The sequence below is a fragment of the Erythrolamprus reginae genome, chromosome 2 (genome assembly GCF_031021105.1).
Source record: "Erythrolamprus reginae isolate rEryReg1 chromosome 2, rEryReg1.hap1, whole genome shotgun sequence".
Taxonomy (NCBI): domain Eukaryota; kingdom Metazoa; phylum Chordata; class Lepidosauria; order Squamata; family Dipsadidae; genus Erythrolamprus; species Erythrolamprus reginae.
In genome coordinates this window covers 113,480,330-113,506,021 of record NC_091951.1, presented here as the reverse complement: position 1 = coordinate 113,506,021, position 25,692 = coordinate 113,480,330, and the positions used below count along the sequence as shown (strand labels likewise).

General features: G+C 38.7%; 1 protein-coding gene across 1 annotated transcript in view; it reads right to left on the bottom strand.

The window, feature by feature from the left end:
* The window catches only part of TRPC7 (transient receptor potential cation channel subfamily C member 7), a 156,780-nt gene that overhangs the window by 51,311 nt on the left and 79,777 nt on the right, over window positions 1-25,692 (bottom strand). Inside the window, exons 4-6 of the mRNA XM_070735860.1 lie at window positions 22,031-22,195; window positions 14,242-14,458; window positions 10,576-10,809 (exon numbers count right to left, since the gene is read on the bottom strand). Of these exons, the coding sequence (XP_070591961.1) occupies window positions 10,576-10,809; window positions 14,242-14,458; window positions 22,031-22,195 (616 nt within the window). The remainder of the gene's footprint in view (window positions 1-10,575; window positions 10,810-14,241; window positions 14,459-22,030; window positions 22,196-25,692) is intronic.

Here is a 25,692-nt window from a genome sequence, read left to right as displayed (position 1 = left end):
CTTCCCTCATTTTTGCATCCAATTTGCACAGCCTAACATGAGGAGCTTATTGTAAGCCTCACTCAATTTATTTTTCCTTCTTTCTTTATTTTTTTCCCTTTCTTCCCAGTTCCTATTATTCCCAGTGGTAATTCTACCTATAAATGTCATGTATTATGTGGGATAGACTACTGAGGGGACAAACCCACATTTACATGTCACATATCCAAATAACTAGCATCCCAAAAGTAACTGTGTTTCCACTGAATGGTTGACTTTGTATCATGATTATGTTAATTGTTTTGGTTGGATACTTTTTTCTTAGCTGCTACATATCTACTTATAATTTCATTTTGTTTATTTTAATCTTGCTTTAAGTTTTGTTAGCTGCCCAGAGCTGATTATTTGACATGGGTGTCAACATAAATTACTTAAACAAATGAAATGAGTTAGATTTGGCTTTAATGTGATGAATTTATTTTTTCAGCTTCCTATAATATAAACCACAAGCTTGGGCAGATCACAAAATGTCGTGTTTTTGAGGTTCCGCTTTATAACTATTTAAGGGAAAGAATATGGAGCCCATTCATCCTACCTGATCTAGTGGAAAAAGGACATGGGGTGAGGTATCATCAATATGCCGATGATACCCAGCTTTACATCTCCACCCCATGCCCAGTCAACGAAGCGGTGGAAGTGATGTGCCGGTGCCTGGAGGCTGTTGGGGCCTGGATGGGTGTCAACAGACTCAAGCTCAACCCGGATAAGACGGAGTGGCTGTGGGTTTTGCCTCCCAAGGACAATCCCATCTGTCCGTCCATTACCCTGGGGGGGGAATCATTGACCCCCTCAGAGAGGGTCCGCAACTTGGGCGTCCTCCTCGATCCACAGCTCACATTAGAGAACCACCTTTCAGCTGTGGCGAGGGGGGCGTTTGCCCAGGTTCGCCTGGTGCACCAGTTGCGGCCCTATCTGGACCGGGACTCATTACTCACAGTCACTCATGCCCTCATCACCTCGAGGTTCGACTACTGTAATGCTCTCTACATGGGGCTACCTTTGAAAAGTGTTCGGAAACTTCAGATCGTGCAGAATGCAGCTGCGAGAGCAGTCATGGGCTTACCCAGGTATGCCCATGTTTCTCCATCACTCCGCAGTCTGCATTGGCTGCCGATCAGTTTCCGGTCACAATTCAAAGTGTTGGTTATGACCTTTAAAGCCCTTCATGGCACTGGACCAGAATATCTCCGAGACCGCCTTCTGCCGCACGAATCCCAGCGACCGATTCGGTCCCACAGAGTGGGCCTCCTCCGGGTCCCGTCAACTAAACAATGCCGGTTGGCGGGCCCCAGGGGGAGAGCCTTCTCTGTGGCGGCACCGGCCCTCTGGAACCAACTCCCCCCGGAGATCAGAACTGCCCCTACTCTTCCTGCCTTCCGTAAACTCCTCAAAACCCACCTTTGCCGTCAGGCATGGGGAAACTAAACATCTCCCCTGGGCACGTTGAAGTTATATATGGTATGCCTGTATGTGTGTATGTTAGTATAGGGGATTTTCTTAAACTCATAATATTTTAATTAATTGGATTGTATTGGATTGTTTTTCACTTGTTGTGAGCCGCCCCGAGTCTTCGGAGAGGGGCGGCATACAAATCCAAATAATAAATAATAAATAAATAAAAAAAGCAGATATATTCAGGAAGCGGTATTCCTGGCAATGTTTGTTTGTTTGTTTGTTTGTTTGTTTGTTTGTTTGTTTATTTATTTATTTATTTATTTATTTATTTATTTATTTATTTATTTATATGCCGCCCCTCTCCGCAGACCCAGGGCGTCTCACAACAAGAATAAACAGTATACAATAAACAAATCTAATATTTTAAAAATATCTAAAAACCCATTATTTTAAAAAACATACGACACACGCATACCATACATAGCACTATATAAGCCTGGGGGAGATGTCTCAATTCCCCCATGTCTGACGGCAGAGGTGGATTGCAAAAGGCAAGGAGGGTGGGGGCAATCCTAATCTCTGGGGAGAGCTGGTTCCAGAGGGTCAGGGCAGCCACAGAGAAGGCTCTTCCCCTGGATCCCGCCAAACAACACTGTTTAGTTGACGGTACCCGGAGAAGGTCAACTCTGTGTGACCCAACTAGTCACTGCGATTCGTGCGGCAGAAGGCAGTCTCGGAGATATTCTGGTCCGATGCCATAAAGGTCTTTATAGGTCATAACCAACACTTTGAATTGTGACCGGAAACTGATCGGCACCCAATGCAGACTGCGGAGTGTTGGTGTTACATGGGCATACCTAGGGAAGCCCATGATTACTCTCGCAGCTGCATTCTGCACAATCTGAAGTTTCCGAACACTCTTCAAAGGTAGCCCCATGTAGAGAGCATTACAGTAGTCGAACCTCGAGGTGATGAGGGCATGAGTGACTGTGAGCAGTGACTCTCGGTCCAGATAGGGCCACAACTGTTGCACAAGGCGAACCTGGCCTTGTGCAATTTAGACCTTTAAAAGAGATAACAATAATCTTGAATTGCACTCAGATAAAAAGTGGAAGCCAGAGAAGCTTGCACAGCAGTGGTACATTAAGGGCAAACCATGTTGTGCCCAAAACTTTGTCACCATGTTGTGGATCAACTGTAATTTTTATATTGTCTTCATACCTACATGTCCTATATATTGTAAATAAGCTCCTAATATGAATTTTAGGTTTCATTTGGGATTTTAACATTCACAATCTTATGTTCTTTCCCAAGGAGATGGATTGGAAATGGCACTTGGCTGAAATCCAAAGCAAATCCAAAGCTATTGTTTTTTTGGTTCAAATATACTTGCATCCCTACTTGCTGTGAGTTTGCTACAATCAGCTGAATGTTTTATTTCCTGCCATTAGCAGCCTTGGAGGCACTGCTCCAAAAGTGATACATGTGCCTTGACCTGTGAAATGTAAGTAACGCCCAACTAGAAATACCTCCAGGTCTTCTTTTTATTTTCAGAAAGCAAGTTAGATGTCTTCATCTTTAAGTTACTTACAAAACTCAACGTTACCCACAAGACATGTACAGTATTCTCAATTCTCTATTGAGGATCTTATACTTTTATGCAACTGGATAGAGTCTGCATTTGGGTTCTTAATATTCCAGAGAAGAATAAAATCTGTCCAAAAACTGAACTATATATCTGCAAATGATATTTTAAGAATTTTCTCTATTTGAATAGGCAATTTAAAGATAATGGATCTGAAGCAGGGAAAACTTCAAAGTTGAAGTTATTCAGGTTTCCCCACAATGGTGACTATTAGGGTTTTTCAGTTAAATCATAGTTATGACTTCTAGATACATAATACTTTTGGGGGGGTTTGTTTATGTTTGCCTTCATGTCATTCCTGATTTTTGTCAACTGCCTGCACAAATTCCTGAAGTTTTCTTAACAAAAGATATAGTTTTCTATTGTCTCCATCCTAGGACTGAGAGGAAGTTATTAATCCAGGATTAGAACTGATATACCACTATAACTACTATATCAAATAGTCTCCAGTTATGTATATGGAAACTTTATTTATTTATTTATATATATATATATATTTATTTGTTTGTTTGTTTATTTATTGGATTTCTATAAATATATCATTTAATTGTTACACTTTATGTTGTAATTTTCAGGAATATTTTTATTAGTGAGGCAATAACTTGATGTGGTTGTGGGGCTTGTGTACTCTGAGCAGGATGAAAACTACACCAGAAATTCAACCATACTAACCAATTGTAACCATAGAAGTCAGATAAAAAGTGTAAACAATATGATGAGTCATAATATAGAAAACCTATATCATATTGATTGTCTCCTAGGTCAAAAAGGATCATACTAAATGTTCTAGTTCTTGGACTAATGACGTAGGCTACCAAACTCCAGACTGTTGGCTGATCAACCAGGCCAGTAGCTGCAAGGCTATTGGAAGAAAAGATATTTACCTATCACAACTATACCAAGATTGAAAACCAAGAAATTATGATGTGCTATTTCAAATCAAGTCCAACAAGAAGAGGATATTTGAAAAGAATACACAAGTTTGGGAAAGAACAAATCGACATCAGAAATAACAGGAAAAAGGCTAGTGAATCATCACAGATGTATAATATGAAATAGAGTATTCATAGAAGTAAATTGGAAGAACTAAAAAAGTCTCCTCAGAACAAAGAAATTGAAGCCTTGCCACAAATAATTCAGACTATAGAGGCAAAGTCAGCAATAGAGGAAGCTAGTACACTTATTGAACTATTTTTATTCCCAAATCAAGTTCTGTTTCCTCTGCCTTTTCTCAGAAAGCATAAAGCCCTGAAAAAGCAAAAGGAACTTAAATCCACCCCCTATTAGAACACTACAAAAATAGTAAGATCACTTACATTGCTCCAAAGAAATAAGTAGCACAAGTTCTAAAATATGCCAATGATGTAATATCAAAAATAAGGACCAGAGCACTGCAAGAAACCAACCAAATAATGTACAGTATGCCTGCAATTAACACTGAATACCTTGAATGCAAAGTGAATAAACAATTATTTTTTTTAAAAAAAAAAGCCAAACAGTGCACTTTCAAAATGGAAGATCGGGTTGGAAAACATGATTGGCATACTAAGCCGCCATAAATCCTTCAGGATTGGGTGGCATATAAATCAATTAAATTAAATTAAGATCAGATGCAAGCTAGCTAGAACAGAGAAAGAAAAGAAGCTGAACAACAAGAAGACCAAAGAATACCTAATTAAGAAATATCACCTAGAAACAAGGAAGATCAAGAAGGCACTGGAAATAATAAAGCAGCAAATAATTGCCATAGCCAACAACATCCGCTCTGCTCACCCACCAGGAACATTTCTGTGCATGTGTAGTTGTGCATGCATGCAAGCACATGCACAGAATGGCAGCAAACTAATTTAGAATGCACTACTGGTAGAAATGTTTCTGATTTTTCTTAAATTGAAGAGATTGCAATGAAATAATTAAACAAAAAAACCCCAGTGCAGTATTGGGTGCAGCTATGAGATAATGAAAAGAAGTATAGTATGAATACAGCTTGAATAAAAGATATGGATAAGAATAAAAGAAAAAGCTGAAATGAAGGAACTTGTACCAATAGCAGAAAGGGCAAAAAAAGATCAAAAATTGGTCAGTACCAGGTGACGATGAACTGCATGGATTTGGTTGAAACATCTAACTCAGTGATGGCGAACCTATGGCACAGGTGGCACACGGAGCCATATCTGCTGCCACACGAATCTTTGCCCTAGCTCAGTTCCAACATGCATTTGGGTGCAACAAGTTGATTTTTGGCTTGTACAGAGGCTCTGGGAGGGTATTTTTGGCTTCCAGAAAGCCTCTGGGGGGATGATGGAGGACATTCTTACCCTCCCCCGGCTTCAGGGAAGCCATTTCCAGTCAACGAAGCAGTGGAAGTGATGTGCCGGTGCCTGGAGGCTGTTGCGGCCTGGATGGGTGTCAACAAACTTAAACTCAACCCAAACAAGACGGGGTGGCTGTGGGTCTTCCCTCCTAAGGACAATTCCATCTGTCCGTCCATCACCTGGGGGGGGAACTATTGACCCCCTCAGAGAGGGTTCGCAACTTGGGCATCTTCCTCGATCCACAGCTGACATTGGAAAATCATCTTTTTGCTGTGGCGAGGAGGGCATTTGCCCAGGTTTGCCTGGTGCACCAGTTGTGGCCCTATTTGAACAGGGAGTCATTGCTCACAGTCGCTCATGCCCTCATCACCTCTAGGTTCGATTACTGCAACGGTCTTTACATGGCGCTACCTTTGAAAAGTGTTCGGAAACTTCAGATCGTGCAGAATGCGGCCACGAGAGCCATCGTGGGGCTTCCCAGATTCGCCCACGTTTCTACAACACTCCGTGACCTGCATTGGCTGCCGATCAATTTCCAGTCACAATTCAAAGTGTTGGTTATGACCTTTAAAGCCCTACATGGCATTGGACCAGAGTACCTCTGGAACTGCCTGCTACCACACAAATCTCAGCGACCGATAAGGTCCCACAGAATTTAATATCTACATGAAACCGCTGGGTGAGATCATCCAAGGACATGGGGTGAGGTATCATCAGTACGCTGATGATACCCAGCTTTACATCTCCACCCCATGCCCAGTCAACGAAGCAGTGGAAGTGATGTGCTGGTGCCTGGAGGCTGTTGGGGCCTGGATGGGTGTCAACAGACTCAAACTCAACCCGGATAAGACGGAGTGGCTGTGGGTTTTGCCTCCCAAGGACAACTCCATCTGTTCATCCATTACCCTGGGGGGGGGAATTATTGACCCCCTCGGAGAGGGTCCGCAACTTGGGCGTCCTCCTCAATCCACAGCTCACATTAGAGAACCATCTTTCAGCTGTGGCGAGGGGGGCATTTGCCCAGGTTCGCCTGGTGCACCAGTTGCGGCCCTATCTGGACCAGGACTCATTGCTCACAGTCACTCATGCCCTCATCACCTCGAGGTTCGACTACTGTAATGCTCTCTACATGGGGCTACCTTTGAAAAGTGTTCGGAAACTTCAGATCGTGCAGAATGCAGCTGCGAGAGCAGTCATGGGCTTACCTAGGTATGCCCATGTTTCACCATCACTCCGCAGTCTGCATTGGCTGCCGATCAATTTCCGGTTACAATTCAAAGTGTTGGTAATGACCTTTAAAGCCCTTCATGGCACTGGACCAGAATATCTCCGAGACCGCCTCCTGCCGCACGAATCCCAGCGACCGATTAGGTCCCACAGAGTGGGCCTTCTCCAGGTCCCGTCAACTAAACAATGTCGTTTGGCGGGCCCCAGGGGAAGAGCCTTCTCTGTGGCTGCCCCGGCCCTCTGGAATCAACTCCCCCCGGAGATTAGAACTGCCCCCACCCTACTTGTCTTTCCTAAACTACTCAAGACCCACCTATAATGCCAGGCATGGGGCAGTTGAGACACCTTTCCCCCAGACTTTTTATATTTTATGTTTGGTATGTATGTGTTGTTTGGTTTTTAAATATGATAGGGTTTTATATGCTTCTTTTTTAATATTATATTTGTTTCACTATAATATTGTTTTTTATTGTTGTTGTGAGCCGCCCTAAGTCTTCAGAGAGGGGCGGCATACAAATCTAATAAATAAATAAATAAATAAAAATTTCTGTCCTCCAGAAAGCCTCCAGTGGGCTTTGAATTATGGGTGTGGACACTCTCACATGTGCAATAGTGTGCGGCACCCGAGGGAAAAAAGTTTTGCCATTACCAATAACTGGTCTTCACCCCTCATTGCCAAGCAGTTTCACAACATACTGGAATTGAAGTGAAAAATTGAGGATTGGCAAGCATCTATTATTTATTTATTATTTATTAATTAGATTTGTGTGCTGCCCTTCTCCGATGACTCGGGGTTGCTAGCAAAATCTACTTGATAATGAAAGGGACAGAAAATGAGGCAGCATCAGGCAACGGCAGAATAATTACATACTTAACAAAATTTTTAAAATTTCTAACAGGTGTGGTTAATGATGCAGTCCAACAGAAAATAAGCTTTTCCTATCTGAGCAAAAAAAAAAGAAACTACCCAAATAGCAGAGTAACAGACTATCAACTCCTAGTTGTCAAGATGATTTTGGATAACTGCAAGAGAAGGAAGACCAACTTTAATGTAACTAGGATTGGATACAATAAAGCAATCAACTCCCTGCCATATGGTTCAATAATTAAGTGCCTGAAAACAAGAGGAGCCTGTAGAAACATCAGAAGCTTTGTGCAAAGACTAATGGCAGAATGTTAAAAGACACAGCTACTGGCTAGTGGTAATATTGGGAGAGGTTAATATCCTAAGAGGAATCTTTCAATGAGCCTCATTATCACCCTGAATGCATTGCATTGCTTTAATTTTTATGTCAATAATACCAAACAAACCGGGCTCTCAAACATCAAAAATGTCTATCTCACCTCCTTTATATGGACAATCTGGAGCTGTGTGGAAAAACATCATCTGAAATCACTACTTACACAGAACCAAGATGTTGCGATGAAGTTTGAACTGGACAAATGTGTCACTCTTACAATCTTTAGAGAGAAAAAGTAGTGAAAACTGAAGGAATCCATATGTTCTGTAGAAGTAACATCAAGTTTCAGAATGAAGACAATCACTACAAATACCTGGGCATCTTTCAAGCTGACAACATCAAACACACTGAAGTCAAGAAGAAAGTTTGAAGTGAGAATCATGAGAGTGAATAAGATTTTAAAATACAAACTCAGTGGAGGAAATACCATCAAGGAAGTTAATAACTGGCCAATTGCAGTCATTAGATACATTATTGGAATAGTAGATTGGATTCAGGCATATTAAAAGCCCTAGAAAGGAAAACCAGAAAAATAATTATAATGAATCATGTCCTTCCCCCATATAACAATGCTGACAACCTATTAAGGAGTATTGTTGGGTGTGGAATTGTTGTGGTTAGTTCTGGCCCTGCTCCTGCTCCAAGGACTGTGGATGTGGAGGAGACATCCACATGCTGCAGGCCTGTTTTGCCCCCGGTGGAAACTCCTCTGACCAAGAAGACATGAGTGACAGGGAGGAGGAGAGTGTGGTAGACAGCTCAGAAGGAGATCAATTATCTAGCTCCTCCTTGGATTCAGAACAAGAGTTAATGATACAGCCACGCATGCGGAGAGCGATGCATAGGCAACAACAACTGAGAGATTATTATCAAAGAAAATGAGGCCACCTGTGGTTGGGTGGGGCTGTGGTAATTAGTGAGGCTGCTATAAATAGCAGCCTGTGGGTTTGGCCATTGTGGAGGATTATCTGATCATTGTATTTCGTGACTGCTTTACTGACTTTGACTTTTTGTGTGCTGATTTCCCCCCCGCTTTGAAACTAAACCAGAGCAAAATGTTTTTCACTTTGTGAAAGAAGAAGGACTGTGAATTGCCTCACAGCTGCAAGGTAAGTATCACAGAACTGATAAGGGACTTGTACAAATTACCAGTTTGTTTGGAGACGAGTGCTCTTTGCTATACCAAAAGAGGGCTTGGTTTAAGTGAATTTTCATTATAAAGAACATTGTTTTGAATTTACAAAGGTGTGTGTGTCTGAAATTTGTACCTGTGAATTTTTGGGAGGAGTCTACCAGAGAGCCCGACAGAACAGGAATGTTGCAAATACATCAGATGGCTGAAAAATAAAAAAGGGCATTGGAAGAATATCTGAAGGACAAAGAAGAAGGTACTCTGAAGCTGGTACAACCTAAGGGCTTACTGAATACCAATGATACCAACTGGTCTACAAGAAAGATCAAAATGAGGAATAGAAAAAATACATGGCAAGGCAAAGCATTACATGCCTAGAACATACAGGCAGATATGTGTGCATGCCAGAGTACACACACACACACAAGGCAAAGCACATTCAGTAACGAGACAACCTGACAATGGCTCAGAGCAGTTGAGTTGAAGAAACAGACAGAAGGGCTAATTCCTGCTGCACAAGAACAAATTTCACAAGAACAAATTTGTCTTAAGACAAATTCAAAGACAGATTTTGAGAAGACAGCAAATGCTGCCTCTACAAAAAAGCTGAAGAAAGAGTGGCCCACCTTGTTAACTGCTTACAAATAGATTGCACAGACAACAGGATGAGAAAGTGGCAACAATGGTGCATTTGAACATCTGCAAAAACTATTGTCTGCTTGGAAGCAAGAGTTACTTGCTTCCAAGTAATGGAACTACAATACATACAAAGTAATAGGAACTGAAAAATCTAAGGGACTCTGGGATTTTAGAATTCAAAAAGACAAGCACCTGTCACACAACATCCCAGATTTAACAATTCTCCATAAGAAAGACAAAAAAGTTTGGATATTGAATATGTCGCTTCCTGGAGATAGCGGAATAGAAGAGAAAGAATGATTTCCTGGAGAAAATTATACAATACAAAGACCTGCAAATAGAAGTAAAGTGACTATGGCCAAAGAAAGCAATGATAGTATCAATAGTAGTAAATGTCTTAGATATGATTCATGGATGCCAAGTGTATCAGTGGTTATTAAAATGGATGTCCAAGTTGGTTGAGGCAGGCAGGATTCCCTTGGGTACCATTTGTTGGAGGTCAAGGGAAAGGGAGGGTCTTGCCTTCTCTTTCTGCTCAAGATCCCCCATGTACAATTGGTGAGCCACTGTGTGATATAGAATGCTGGACTTGATGGGCTTTGGCCTGATTCAGCATGGCTCTTCTTATGTTCTTATGTTCTTAGCAACTTCAAAGCAAATGAATCATCATTTGAACCCACAATCAGCATTGGAAAAATCACTTTCAATTAAATGCAAAAGGCAGCTCTACTTGGAATAGCTTGCATCCTACATCAATACCTTTAGCACCATCAAACAATATACATAAGTGTATCCCAGATTCCTTAGGATGAAGGACTCCATAGGTGGATAAAAATACCAAATCCAGTCTAAAGATCTGGCTGGATGCACGATCAATCCTCATCATAATTTTGCCATGTTAACCACAGTTTGAAAATTAATTAAGAAAGAACACTTTCTTACCATATGTGAAGTAGGCAACCTGAGGAGGAAGAGTGACATTACTGAGGTCATTTTCTTGGACAAAGAGATCCACATATTGTTGTGCTTCTGCGGCTTTGAGAAAAGCCATGAATCTGGCAGTAAAGGAAGCTACAAAAATAGAGAGCATTCCAAAATCCAACAAGTTCCAAAGATGCATGACATATTCACGGGGGCCTTCTTCCCAGATTTCTTTGCATTCAGACCATATCATTCCTATAGTGGTACATAAACACAATCAGTACACAATCAGTAATAGCTCACAATATCCTTCAGCTTTCTCACCATGTTTTTTAAAAGTATTTTTCAACCAACCAAACTTATGCAAAAGTTAGAATTATAGACACTTCAAATCACCCAATAAGCTTCAGGCTTGAATTGGGACTTGCATATCTCTTTGTTCTTCTAATCACTCTTATTATACTTGCTTTTCTTCTCAGATCAACCCAGTAATAAAAATAATATTCCTTGGATCCTCACTTCAACATGGATCTTCTTAGAATGCAAAATATAGCAGCAAGAGCAATCTATGTTATATCCCAGAAGCTGTTAGAAAACTCTGAAAATCAAGGATATTCAATATCATGAATGCAGTACTGGGGTTGCATTCAAGATTGACAATTGTCATAAGGACCAGGAATATGTATAAATCAATAATAGGAAGATAATACTATTCCTTAGATATAAATAGGGCAGATAATACTATTCCTTATTATAATTAGCATTGCCATTTGTATCATTATTTACCACTAACCTCATTATCCTTATTATTTTGTCACCAGTTATGTAGTTATACACAATCAGTAGTTTCATGTTTAAATACTGTAATAACCATTGTTATTGTTTCTGTATATATCTCCAGCTGCTCCCATGTTATTTATTTTCAAGCTCTGGCATATTATCTTTTATTACAATGGAGACAAGAAGCCACAGTATCTCCAGTTGAATGCTCTAGGACACTACTGTGTTTTTCAGTTGAAAGCAACTTTGTTTAGAAAGAGACATATAATTTCAGCTTTGGAGGGCTTTATTTAAATTTTGAAAGTTTTCTCTAGAAATGTATCTATTATCTCCTGTCAAATGAAGGTCACTGTAGGCAGGCTTTAATTGTTTAGGATATTCACTGTAAAGGAAGTCAGAATTATTAATATGGAGCATATGCACCAAAGACAAATTCCCTGTATGTCCAATCACACTTGGCCAATAAATAAATAAAAGAATTCTATTCTATTAATAAAAGAAAATGTTAATAGCTCAAGATTGAAATGAGAGGTTCCTTGATGCTTTCTGATCTTGGTTGTTTCCTTGCAGAGGGTTCATTACCAAATGAGTTAACATCATCAATGCTAATGATGTTCAACTAGAACTGATTATGTTACCTAGTTTGAGTAATGAAACATCTGCAAGGAAACAACCAAGCTCAGAGAGCACCAAGGGCCACTCAAGTCAATCATTATTTCCTATACTGTAGTACATCCTGGGGACTGGGGTTGAGAGTGGCTTATTCATATTTAATTGATGCAGCCATGGCAGGGATGAAATGCTACCCAGGATCTTTCTGATTTGTAGCTCAGTCTCTCTCCACTATGTTACTTTCAAACCATTCCTTGATTCTTTCCAGCAGTGGAATTATTTGGAAGATACAAGAGGTCTTGAACAGGAGATAAACAAACATTTGTTCAAATCTGAATCTTCTGCCACCTGATATTGAGCCACTAATAAGCTCTTTTGCCCCAGAGCTCTACCAACACTGTCCAAAAAAAAATAAGAAGAAGAATGATCATTTTGAAAAAGTCACCACTCCCATCATTTGAAGGATTATGGTACAGCAACTGTCTGAAGAGTTGTTTGAGAAACGTCTTTCAATTTTATTTCAACTCATTGTTGACCAGCGTCTTAATTTGAATAACTGTTTGATATTTGGGGGAGATATTATTTAGCGGTCCTAAACTTTTATTACTTTATTTTATTGAAAAGACGATAATATATTATATTTCTACATCAAGTAGCTTTCTCACAGTTGGGAATAGGCATTAATGTGTTTCTTCTTTGTGTATACACATTGTTCAATATAATGCCTCCAATTTGATGTTTATAAGAATAAGGATCACAGCAAAATCAATAACATCCAAGTTATTGGCTGCTTAAAACTCCCAATACACATTAGTTTTCATAGTAATTTAGCTTGCTTATAACTTCTACCAAAATTTACAGCCAATTGTGTTTTTTCTCATTGCAGGGCATGGGAGAATTAAGATGTTTTCTAAATCTTGCTCTGATTTGGCTGTATAATGGGATTGCATTATCTCTGGATACATTTTTGAGCCATTTCTAAAGTTTTTGGATTAAGCCTCTAATTCAGATTGGGCACACTTTCTTGTAGTTATTTACTGTTCACTCCCTGCAAACTTTACAGTGCTGAAATGTTTTATGATCAAAAGAGAAGCTTACACACCAAAAATGCATTTTTTATTTAACTTTATTTCATTCCATTCAGTTCTGAAAAATTGCTTCAGAAAATCACTTTTAATTCATTTCGGTATAATAAAAAAAATACAGCAAGAATATACAGCTTATATCCTCTGTACGGAGAAGGAAGACAATTTGATTTAAAGATAAAAAAGAATATATTCTGTATATTGTGCTAATAAAAGAGTTTTCTCTAAATAATATATTTCCTGAAGACATTTTAATTTGATTTTTAAAAAATAAATAGTCAGCACTGCTATTCATATTTTTAAGGCTTGTCAATTATTTATTCGGTTAAAATATAATATCTCACTTCTGTTTAACTGGTAACTGCACAAATGTATTATTTTCTTCAATTTTCAGTTAGCGTATCTAATAGATGGAGTAAAGATTAGTGTCAGTCCTTGCAAAATAATCCTCAGTTTAGAGCAGCAGCAGGTATCATGTGGACCTCCAGATGTTGAGTTGCATCTCTTAGCAATTGGCTATGCTAGGTGGGACTGCTGGGAATTGTAATTCCTCACATCTGGAAGCTGCTTGTTCCTCCTCCCTGTTGAAATGTATGAGATAATTTCTTAATACTAGTTCATGTGAACAGATCAGGAGATCATCACAATGATATCACCAGTTGGAGTTTATTCCAGCCTATCCAATAGTATTAAATATACATGGCAGTATTTGAAAAGAACACATCTGGTCTGAATGTTCTTACGATTGCTTCATCACAGGCTGCAGTAGGCAAACCCACGTGGAGGGTCATTTTTCTTGCAACTCTGTTAGTTTGGAATAATAAAATAGCAAATTAAAATAGCAGCAACAAAAAGGGGATTTCTGAGTCAATCAGTTCAGGTTCATTGACCCTTCAGGTCAGGTTTTCTATCTGACTTTACAATACAGATTTTCAAGTTTTTACCATAAAATTTAGTAGGATTCATGCACAGAATGAAGTGCAATGGAAATATGACACATAGCAATATAGCCTTTTTCATCCCAATCAAGGTAGATGGGTATTTTTGTCTCTTCCAAACAGTGAGAGAGGAAAGGATAAAAGCCCACAAATATTTCTTGAAAAGATGGATCCACAAGTTATTATAGACCAGTAATAGTTTTCAGCTTTCCACTAAATCTGTGGATAGATCATATACCGTAGTAAAAGAAAATGTTTTCAATTCCACTTACCTAAAACCCATTTCATGATTAGCATTTCTGTCCATGAAAATTGTGTTGTTTTCACTCTAAATATTTGCTTGGGGTGATCCATGGCAGTTTCATTGGGAAGTAGCTTTACACCTTCAAATCTGTCAGAGGCATTCACTACTAGCAGTCCAAGAAAAATTGTAAAAGAAACAGCATGTGCCACAAATTTCATAAAGGGGCTCCGGAGTGTACGTCCCAGCTGAAAGCAAAAATAACCATAAGTTCTTTATTCCCCCCTGTCCTTTTCTCCCTTTCAAAGTTTGTAGCTTTTATTTACTTTTAAAAGTCAAACATTTTCTTTCACTTGGCTTAGACATTTCACTTATAAGCTATTTTATCTCAAGTCATATGTCAGAGGGTTTAAATCAATACAGTTAAGAATTTTAAAGCATTTCTAAGGTGGAAAGTTGTGGATAGGCTAAAGGTATCCAAGAACAAAAGTATTTCTATCATTTTCATCCAATTAAATTCCAAGTAAATAGCTGAGAAATGAAATAAAGATCTCTTTCATAGCCTTCTTATGATATTTTTTGATAAAACTATGTACAATTCAAAATTTCTCTGATGGCCTGAAAATGATGCCCAACTCTCTGTATATTTGTATGTGTCTCTATTTTTTTCATGTTTAAATCTGATTGTATTCCTTGTGTTACATATAACAATAATATTCCTTTATTTTGGCCTTATGTTCTTGCCCAATGTTTTGCATCAAGAGAAGGAGCATTGGAAAATGTCAATTTGGGTGGGGGGGGAACACTTCTGAATGATACAATAAAAAACTACTATTGCTGATCAAAAGTTTTTTTAAAAAAATTGTTAGATCTGGAAAGAGTTTTCAATAACCTCGGTGACATTAAAAGTATAGAGTGTTCTTATATTTAAAGAACAACATTTTTGTCCTAATTATTTTAATGCCTCTGTTCTCACTTTAATCATATAAACACAGAACAACTTTGAAGTCCTCAGTTCTTTTAAAAACTAAATAGAGAAATACATTTGTTAAGTCTGAAATTCAATTTGTATAATGCTTGCTTAGCAAGTTCACGAGGTGTTAGAATAACACTTTGCATATTCATACAAGAAGGAAATATATGCTTGGATATGCTCAGACTGTTTACATAAGGAGATGTTAAAAAAAAGTTTAGAAAACATGATCATTATACACAGATTGTTTCAATTTGATAAAGGAATAAATGCCCACTTCCATTCAAAGAAATATGCAAGATATTCTTCATCACCCCATAATGGGTATGTTCTATCCCAGGTTTTTCAGATTGAAATAAATGGCTAAACCCTATGATTTAAGCTTAGAATTGCATTCTTTATTTGAAAAAGCAACATTGCTGAGCAGAATTCAGTCTTTAAGAGTTCATGGAATAGATTTCTCTGCTGTGAAGTTATCAGATAAGCTTCTGGGAAAGGCACTAGTTTCAAGGCTAATTGGCATTACAGCAATATATGATGGGCAATGAGTCATAGGGTGTAAAATTCAGCTCACCACATTCTGACAGGCAGGCATTTTGGAGCAGAGGGCTTTTGAAGAACAGAAATCAGGTATTTAGGGGAGCATTTTCTAGAACCCCAAATCTAACACAGCATCCATGAAATTAACAATGAAACTCTGCCCAGAATTTCTGAATGCTCTTCCCTTTTATACCTGCTGGGAGTGGTCAGCAAACCCCCTAGAGTTAAAACTACTTCCTTTTACCATACAGATGTTGTTGTCTGCTTTGTAACGTCCTGAATCTAGCATCTAATAGTGGCTCATCCACTCCAATGTCCCCTTCGTCCTCTGACTCAGACCAATCCCCATTGACATATCTGCCACATCTGGTGGTTTCTCAGGTTCATCCAGGTCTATTTCTCCATCACTCTCACTCTATGCATCAGCTGGCAGCCCCAATGTCCCTGGCTCATCCTCCTCAAAATCTAACATTACTAGCGGTGGACGAGGAGCGCTCACAACAGGGTAAAATCTCATACTTGATCTCCCTTTACCCCACTAAATGCAGTCTACAGAGAGGGGCGACATACAAATCTAATAAATAAATAAATAGATTTAGCAAAGCTTTGTAAAGTCAAAATAAAACCTCTATAATAATTTTTAAAAGAAACTGGGATGTTATTTATAATGTTATTTATAATCTGATGATAGAAAATATTCAGCCAAAAGTTTTTCATGACATTCAGGAAGTGTTTTTTTAATAATTAAAAAAAAAAGAATTGAAATGAATATTTCAATTTTTGTGCATTCAGAATCTAAATGAAACTTAATTTATATGTTTAATTCCTACTGATTTGTAGGAATTTTTCAAAACCACCTTCTTTCAAGTGGGCAAAACTACTGGGGAATATAAAATTAACATCCAGACACTTCATAGTTTGTCTCACAAGATCATGAATTAAGTGATTCCTATTTGTTCTACCAATCAGCATTCAGTGGATTAAAGCATATTGGGGATAAAGCATCTTTCTAGACTTCTTGAACTCTCAACCTAGCTGTAAATGAGACTAAATTATTCTCCAAACCAAAGATATGTTACCTCAGTATGTTTAATAAGTTATTATCCAATTAACCATATCCAACTGAATACTTGTGCTACCTGCCAACTCTTACCGAAAACTAGGAAAGCCAAAACAGGAACATCAATATCTAACCCAGCAAAGAGTGAGCTATTTTAAAAAGAAAAGAATCAGAGGACCCCAAAACCAATACTTTGATGTCTAAAAAATTCCTATACAGTCCAATTTGGCAAATAGTTACGTGCTTAGGGAGGCAGGGAGGACAGGAGGTAATTTTGATCTTGAGAATAAGCAGACAGGAATCTAGTAAGAGCAATTGATTCCCTCTTCCTACTTGACATTTGCAGCTACCGTACAGAAGAATGCAAAAAATGCTCCCCCATCAATAAAAAGTGAATACTTTTTATTTTAAAGTAGCATTCTTCTCTGCAGGCAATGTATGAATAGAATACAATGTGTGTGGATTTTTTTCTACTATTGATAAAAGTTGTCTAAGTGCCTACCTCAGAAATGAAACATCTATGGATTGGGCGACTAAATTAATAGAAACTCAACCTGCCTTCAGCAGTGAGATTAGAAGCACATTCAATGTAACTGGGGGGAAAAAAATCTTGAGTGAACATAAAAGCAAATGAATTATTTTTAATAAAATTTCCTTTCTCTGCCAATGTCAAAATTTCATATTCAATCAACATTGCATCAATATTTTATTACCAAGCATTCCTTTCAAAGTTTCATTTCAAAATGTCATTGATAGCTATAAATAATGCAGATTCTCAGAATTTTTGAATCACGTTGAGAGAATAAGAGACCGTGAAAGGGGGATGAACTTGAAGATGTTGATGCTTCAGCTGAAATTTTTTCAACATCCTCTCCAAAAATAGGAAGGTTGTTATTTCCAAGATCCTAGGTTTTAACTGTGAGGGGGGTTGGAGATGCACACTATCTGTGTATTTGATTAGCATGGTTGACAGAGGAATTGATGACAGAGGTAAAATTCTAGGAAGGCAACAAAACTGAAGTAGACCAAGTTGGGAAAATATATTCTAGAATTAAATAAATAAACCATCACTGATCCCTTCCTATGTAAGTCGTCTGGCGGGACCCAGGGGAAAAGCCTTTTCTGTGGCAGCCCCGACCCTCTGGAACCAGCTCCCCCCAAAGATCAGAATTTCCCCCACCCTCCTTGCCTTTCGTAAGCTCCTTAAAACCCACCTCTGTCATCAGGCTTGGGGGAACTGAACTACCCTTTTCCCCTTAGGCCTATAAAATGTACGCATGATATGTTTGTGTGTATGTCTGGTTTCAATAAGGGTTTTTTAATTATTTAAAACATTAGATTTGTTACATGCTGTTTATTACCGTTGTTAGCTGCCCCAAGTCTATTGAGAGGGGCAGCATACAAACAAACAAACAAACAAACAAACAAATAAATAAATAAATATAAATAATGCTCTCTTAAATATAATGCATGAAGCAATTGTAAAAAGTAATAAAGGTAACACTAAAGATTTTCCCTGTCGAGTCATGTCTAATTCTAGGGGGGCATGCTCATCTATGTTTCTTAGCTGAGGGAACCACATTGCCTGAAGACACTTCCATGGCCATGTGACCAACATGACTAAAAGCCAAGACACACAGAACTCTGTTACCCTCCCATCAAAATGAAACCTATTCATACACTGGCATTGCCTGCTACATGGGCAGGAGCTGGGCCAAGTAATGGGAGCTCACTCTGTCATGCAGCCCTTGGGTTAAACATGGGGTGCCAGCTTACCAGCTGACAAGCCCAATATATTTAACTGTTGAGCCTTCACAATCCTTAAAAAGTAATAGTAAAGAAGAAATCCAGATCTTATCCGGCAGTTGGAAAGAATGGTAGTGAACTGAGTGTGGCAGAAAGTGAAGGAAACTCTCCTTCTAGTGAAGGGCTGGGTGCACCATGCATAGGCCATGCTCACCCCAGTTCTGTGAATGGGAAACTATTGCAAAGCATCATGTGATGGCAATGTGACACAGCAAGTTTGACACCTGTATTCTAATGGAAAATGCTTCAGCATCAAGAAAAACATAGGAAATTATGTTGGGCTTAGTTTATATAACAGTAGGGACATTTGGCAAAGTTATGACCTTTTAAAAGAAAGATGATCAGTATCCAAAGCCAGAACTAAGCCAAGCAAGAAGAGCTTTTGCACAGCTTGGATTAAAGCCAGGTTAATATTAAAATTTTGTATGATATTGTGTGTAGGTTATTTACTGATAGACTCAGTATTCTGCCCTTCCGATTAGGTTTTAGAAGTTAGAGAAGAAAAAGTCTTAATGAATGCTAAAAAAGATGTGATTTTCTGGTGGTGGAATTTCCCCTATCCAAAATAAAGACAATGAGAGAAACTAACTGTTTTACAGTAGTTATTTTCAGAAATATCAGCTGCTTAGGAGCAACTTTAAAAAGAGTTAAATGTCACTCGGTGTCAGTTCAAAAGCCTGATGCTGTCTGTGAGGATGGTTTTTTTAATGTGTTCAAAAGTTATTACAGCTTCCCTTAACTAGCCCCAGCTTTGAAGGAGTGCTACGATTTGATGAAGCTTTGGTCAAATCACTCCTTTGAAGCAGATTCGGGCTTCAAAGTAAGGAAAGCAATTCTGTGACTTTCAAAGAATTTTGCAGCCTTTCTAAGCATTTTGCAAGTTCTGGGCTAAAATCTGTTATTTAAAATCTGCATGATTTAGTACTCCAGGATGAATCTCTGGACAATCCAAGAGATGTTGCCAGACTAACAAGCACAAAACTAAACAAAATTTTAAATAAATAAATAAATAAATAAATAAATAAATAAATAAATAAATAAATAAATAAATAAATAAATAAATAAATAAATAAATAAATAAATAAATAAATAAATAAATAAATAAATAAATAAATAAATAAATAAATAAATAAATAAATAACCAAACAAACAAACAAACAAACAAACAAACAAACAAACAAACAAACAAACAAACAAACAAACAAACAAACAAACAAACAAACAAACAAACAAACAAACAAACAATCTACTGCTTTTAACAAGGCTATGTAAATCCCATTTTCCTGCCAGCTTCTTTCTTTGTGCTATGCCTATCTCTCTACATTTCTGCCAGCCTGCCTCTAACCAATACTATCAGCAAGCTGATGATGGATATGTGTTTATCCTAAGCATATTTAAACTCCGCTACTGATTAATTACCTCAGCTGCAAATAGGTTCCAAGTTTTCATTACTCTTTTTGTGAAGTAATACTTTCTAAGTTTATTTTGAATTTCCTCTTACCTCTTAATGTTGCCAGTTAATTTTTTTCATTTTTAAACCATTACACATTAATGTAAACCAATTAAGATAATTATGAATTCATTTCAGATAATCTAGGCCAGGGGTGTCAAACTCACAGTTATTGTCACATGACATATAGTGACCCCCCCCCCTTGCTAAACTGGAGGTAGGCCTGGCTACTGTGTGATGCATTCTGCTTGCCAGCTGTGAATTTGACACCCCTGATGCAGTCTCTTTAGCAGATAATATGGAAGTTGCTATACCACCCAGATCACATCCTTGCTACCTCTTCTTAAAAGAGATGCACCAGGAATATTGCTTTAAAAATACAGTCAAGCCATTGAAAGTAACCTGTTGAAATTGGGTAATGCTAAGTCCCTCTAAAGAGTTTGCTATCCTGGTTAATTTAATCCAATTCTACACCCAAGTAAAGGGTGTTATAGATATTTTTTTTCTTTCTCCAAAATAACCTATGGAAAAATAGGTTACCTATGGAAAAATAGGTCCCTCTAAAGAGTTTGCTATCCTGGTTAATTTAATCCAATTCTACACCCAAATAAAGCTGTTATAGATATTTTTTTTCTTTCTCCAAAATAACCTATGGAAAAATATTTTTTAAAAATTGAATCTTGAAGCAGCTGAAATCGAATTTCGCTTGTCTCAGATCTTGGCATGCAAGCGTAAATTGTACCCTGTTCCCTTTGGCTCTGAAATCTCCAGGATCATTAGAATAAGGACTGATATTTTCCCAGGCCAATTATTGCCCTATTATTCTGTATTCTCTCCTGAAAGCCAAGGAGGTACTTGCCTATGGAAATGTAGTGCTCATAGGGAGATTTTTATAGCCTAGTAATGAGATAAAAAGAGAAGAGTGTGTGCACCAATTTGGTAAAGTGATTATGGTATCAGGCTAGAAAATATGAATTGCCACCACAGGCTGAAGAAGCTGAAGTCATCTGGGTGACCTTGGTCCAGCAACTCTCTCTAAGTCCTAGGAATGTCAAACCACTTCTGAAGGCTTGCCAAGAAAATGGAAGGAAAATTGCTAGTCCAGCGGTCACATGGAATCAACAACAACTCAAAGACACATACAGATACACACCAAAATAGATAACATTAAGTTGTCAGTCATGGTACATTTATAATAGGGCTGAGTACTGCATTAGAATGAATTAGAAATCCAGGATAGAATTAGACAAATAGGACTACAAAAGATGTAACACATATCTCCCAAGTTCAAAGGCCTCCACAATGCTATAACTCAGATTTGCAATGTGCATTCTGACCATACAAGATTAGAAAAAATTACTATTTATGTAAAAAGAGATTTAAAACAAAACTACTTTATGAGACATCTTTACTTTTTAATGTGCTTTGATACGCTAGTGGCAGAAATAGAAAGTTAGAGCCTGTGGCTTTATTGGAATACTAGTTGTTTCAATCGGCTCTTCTCTCTTCACAAAAATTGTTCAAGCTATTTGGCAGAATAAGCTTTGACTGTAAGATTTGGTTCCTTTACGAATTCTACTGTATTCCCTTTGAAAATAACCAGAAATTAAATGAGAAATTCCCAATTTTCAAATCCTGTTTAAAACTCTGAACTGAATTGAACTTAATTTAAAATTTCCCAGGTAATACCTCTCAATCCTATAAAGACATTTGCTTACACAAATGATGCCCAATAAATAAATAAAAAACTAGCAATAGAAAACCCCCTTTTATTTTATTTTTTCTATTTTTGTCTTTCTACCTATCTACCTGTCTTTTAAAAACTATTTTGTGGTTGCTTAATTTGTATCTAATCTGTGCTCACCCATTAAAAGCCTGTTGCACCTTCTAATAAAACAATGTTTATTTGCGATTGTGATCTTGTCATTTGCATCAAGCCAGGGATATAGATAAATAATGATAAGCAAACATGCACCTTAACCAGTCTGTACCTTACTGCAGGGAGCTATCCAGTATGCTATGGCGAGGAATGGAAGGCCTATGGAAACTCCGAAGACAGCCAAGAATTTCACAGCCACTGACTGCTGGCGTAAGCCTGAGAGGTTCTCATACCACATGGTGAGCAATTGTTGCTGACAGTTGGGATGGGCAACAAACTGCAAGAGGAAAATAAAGGTAAGGATTGCTTGAAAAGGAGAAGAATTGTGAAAGTAAGTGGTGCCCCTCCCCCACAGCCTCTGGAGTAAATATAAGGCAAATGATAGTCAAAATGACAGTATGAAGAAACAGACTTTAAGTGTCTCTGAAATGAGTACAAACAAAACTGATACATAACCCTTAACAATCTTTGGGGACAAGGAATATAGGGATAAAGGAAGGAAGGAAAGAAGGAAGGAAGGAAAGAAGGAAGGAAGGAAAGAAGGAAAGAAGGAAGGAAGGAAGGAAAGAAGGAACGAAGGAAGGGAGGGAGGGAGGGAGGAATATCAGGTGTTTTTTTCAGGAGGCAACTGGACTTTCTTGCATCGGACCAGAATACCTTCGAGACCGCCTTCTGCCACACGAATCCCAGTGACCTGTTAGGTCCCACAGAGTTGGCCATCTCCGGGTCCCGTCGACTAAACAATGTCATCTGGCGGGACCCAGGGGAAGAGCCTTCTCTGTGGTGGCTCTGACCCTCTGGAACCAGCTGCCACCAAGATTAGGATTGCCCCCACCCTCCTTGCCTTTTATAAACTCCTTAAAACCCACATCTGCCGTCAGGCATGGGCGAATTGAAACATCCCCCCCTTGCCCATGTAGTTTTTGTGTATGATTTGATTGTTTTTTATATATCGGGGTTTCTTTTTTTGGACTTTTTAACCTAAAACTGTAATTTAGATTGCTAAATATTAGATTTGTTACTATGTACTTTTTTTTTACCATTGTTGTGAGCCGCCCCAAGTCTGCGGAGAGGGGCGGCATATAAATCCAATAAATCTAATCTAAATCTAATCTTTACTTTGAATACATTTTGCTTCTCATTCAAGAATCTTCTTCAGCTATCACTGGATGGTGGGGCTGAGAAGTGAAATGTCTTCAAAGAAAAAACAAGAAAGTCCAGTTGCCTCCTGAAAAACACCCTTGGGACAATCATAAGCTTGATGACTGATCATCTCCATAGACCTGAAGGAATAAATAAATAATTATAATCTTTCAATTCTGCTGTCAATAGAGACTTACTTCTTCAGCTTCTTCCTCATATTTTGCTTCTGCGCATGCAAAAAGGGCCCCAAAATTCAGAAAAAAGATGGCATCACCCAATGAACCAGCAAAGATGACACCAGAGTAGTCGCATGCAAATTGTGCAATCTGGCAGCTGGTACCAGAACGGAGTCGCCTAATACACCAGTAGGAACTCACCACTGGTTAGACCCCCTGCAATTTGCATACTGAGCAAACATATTGACAGATGATGTCATTAATATGGCTCTGCACTATAACCTACAACATCTTGAATCTCCAAAGACCTATGCAAGGGTCCTCTTCGCAGACTTCAGCCTTCAATACCATCACACCAGACATTCTTCTAACTAAACTAAGTCAGCTAGGAGTACCCGAACACACTTGTAAGTGGATCAAAAGCTTCCTAACAGATAGAAAGCAGCAGTTGAAGCTATCTAAAATCACATCAGGTACCTGTACAATTAGCACAGCCACCCCCACCACCCCCACCAGGGGGTGACTAGGTGGAAGTGGCTTGAATGATCATCATCGTTCAAGTGAACTGTTAAGTCCTCGACTTACAACTTCACCAGTGTCACTTGCTGGGGTGACAATTTGCTTCGCGTTTCCCACCCTCTATTTCCTGGGTCACCCCCCACCCCCCGCCTCAGGCTGGGTAGCTAGGCAAACAGGTGCTGATTAGCTGTTGAGAAAAGATGAGGGAGGAAAATTCAATTCAATTCAATTTATTAGATTTGTATGCCGGTGCTGGTCTCTCTGCCGCTTTCCAAGGAAGAGGAGGAGGAGGGAGGGGGAGATTTAAAAATATCAGAAAGCTGAGGGAGAGTCACAAGGTTATTATTGCCGCACAATGCCTTTTCATCTCAGTTGCGGGCGGAGTAAGGGCTTCGCAAGGGGAAAAAGAGGAGGGGAAAAAAGAGAGCTGAACTGAGACTGGTAATCCAGGAAGTGACTGCCACCGGTCAGCTGGAGCTTCTACATGCAGCTTCATTTCCGCTGGTGGAACTGCGTTCCACCCTGTCCTGCCTGCTGCCCAGGGGGTGGCACTCATCTCCATTTTGGGGCCATGAAGCAGTGCTATCCAAAGATATTTCCATGGTCACGAGGCCAGCATGATATTGTGGAATGTTATTTCCTCCCCACTGTAGTGGTATCTATTTAACTACTTGTGTTAAATCAGAGGCTGGAGGCCGATGAAGAGGGTAACAGCTCTTTATTTAATAATCAGGAACATCTAAAGTGACCAGCTCACAGGCAGGTAGCGACTTAGAAAACAAGCGGCCAAAACTGCACCTTATATACATTGTTACTAGCACAGGGATTGGTGACAATGTTTCAAGACTTCGCGCTGGAGCTTCCTATTGATTGAGCCCGGAGGCTCCTTATTGGACACGCCCAGGCTTCCCATTGGTTGCACTAGCAGGCTTCTTATTGGTCGCCCTGCTCCAATCAGCGATCACATTTATTCTAACAACTTGCAAACATAACACCTTGCATTTGAGTGCTTCTGAACTACTAGGTAGGCAGGAACGAAGCAAAGACAGGTTCTCACTTGTCACACAATGCTAGGTAATGTCTGCCTGCCAATAGTAATTTTGGAGAAAGTGATTCAGAAGTGCTACTTAACTTATGTCCTGCACTTGAGCTTTGGATGACATGAGATATATGGCTAGCCAATTTGAGAATGGAATGCTAGAACAGAAAAGCTTTTGGTTTGATCTGCTTGCGTTCTCACATTCTTAATTGCTTGGTATCAACCTATGGCTTCCTAATGATAACATTACAGCAGCTTCACAAAGGAATTTTATTCCTTAAGATAAAAGCATCTCTCTTTGCATGATTTCCCATGAAGTTACTGCTTTCCAACATAGCATATAACATTCTGCTGATTGTTAATCATCTTTCAAAATTATTAAAGATAAAGATAATGAAAAGCAGAGATAAGGGATGTGTTATTATCACAGTTTATTGTATGTGTTGGAAAAGAAAAGAGATTAAGGCTCTTCAAGAGAAAATAAAAGAAAAAGAAAAGTTGAAAGGAAAACGTTGAGACAAAAAACCCTAGGATTCTGAATATTTGGGGGTGGAAAGCAGTTTGGTGCTGTGAATTGATTTCAGTGCTGTTTATAGTAAATCCATTGTTAATAAATAAAACAATAATATTTATGTACTTTTTTCATGGCATGGCCACCAAGGGAATTTTGGTTATTGATCTCAAAGTCACAATGATAAGTTATCTTAGAAGTAGGCATAATGATAATTGCACAGGAAAAGGGCAGATAGTGGCTTTTCCCATAGCTGACTTTGCCTTTAACACTAGGCTTAAAATGCTAAGAGATGCTCCCGGCAAAGAATATCATCAAAGTATTTCACTATAGGAATCCAAAGAGCCTTGGTCCAAGAAACAACGGAGAGGTAATCAAAGTCTACC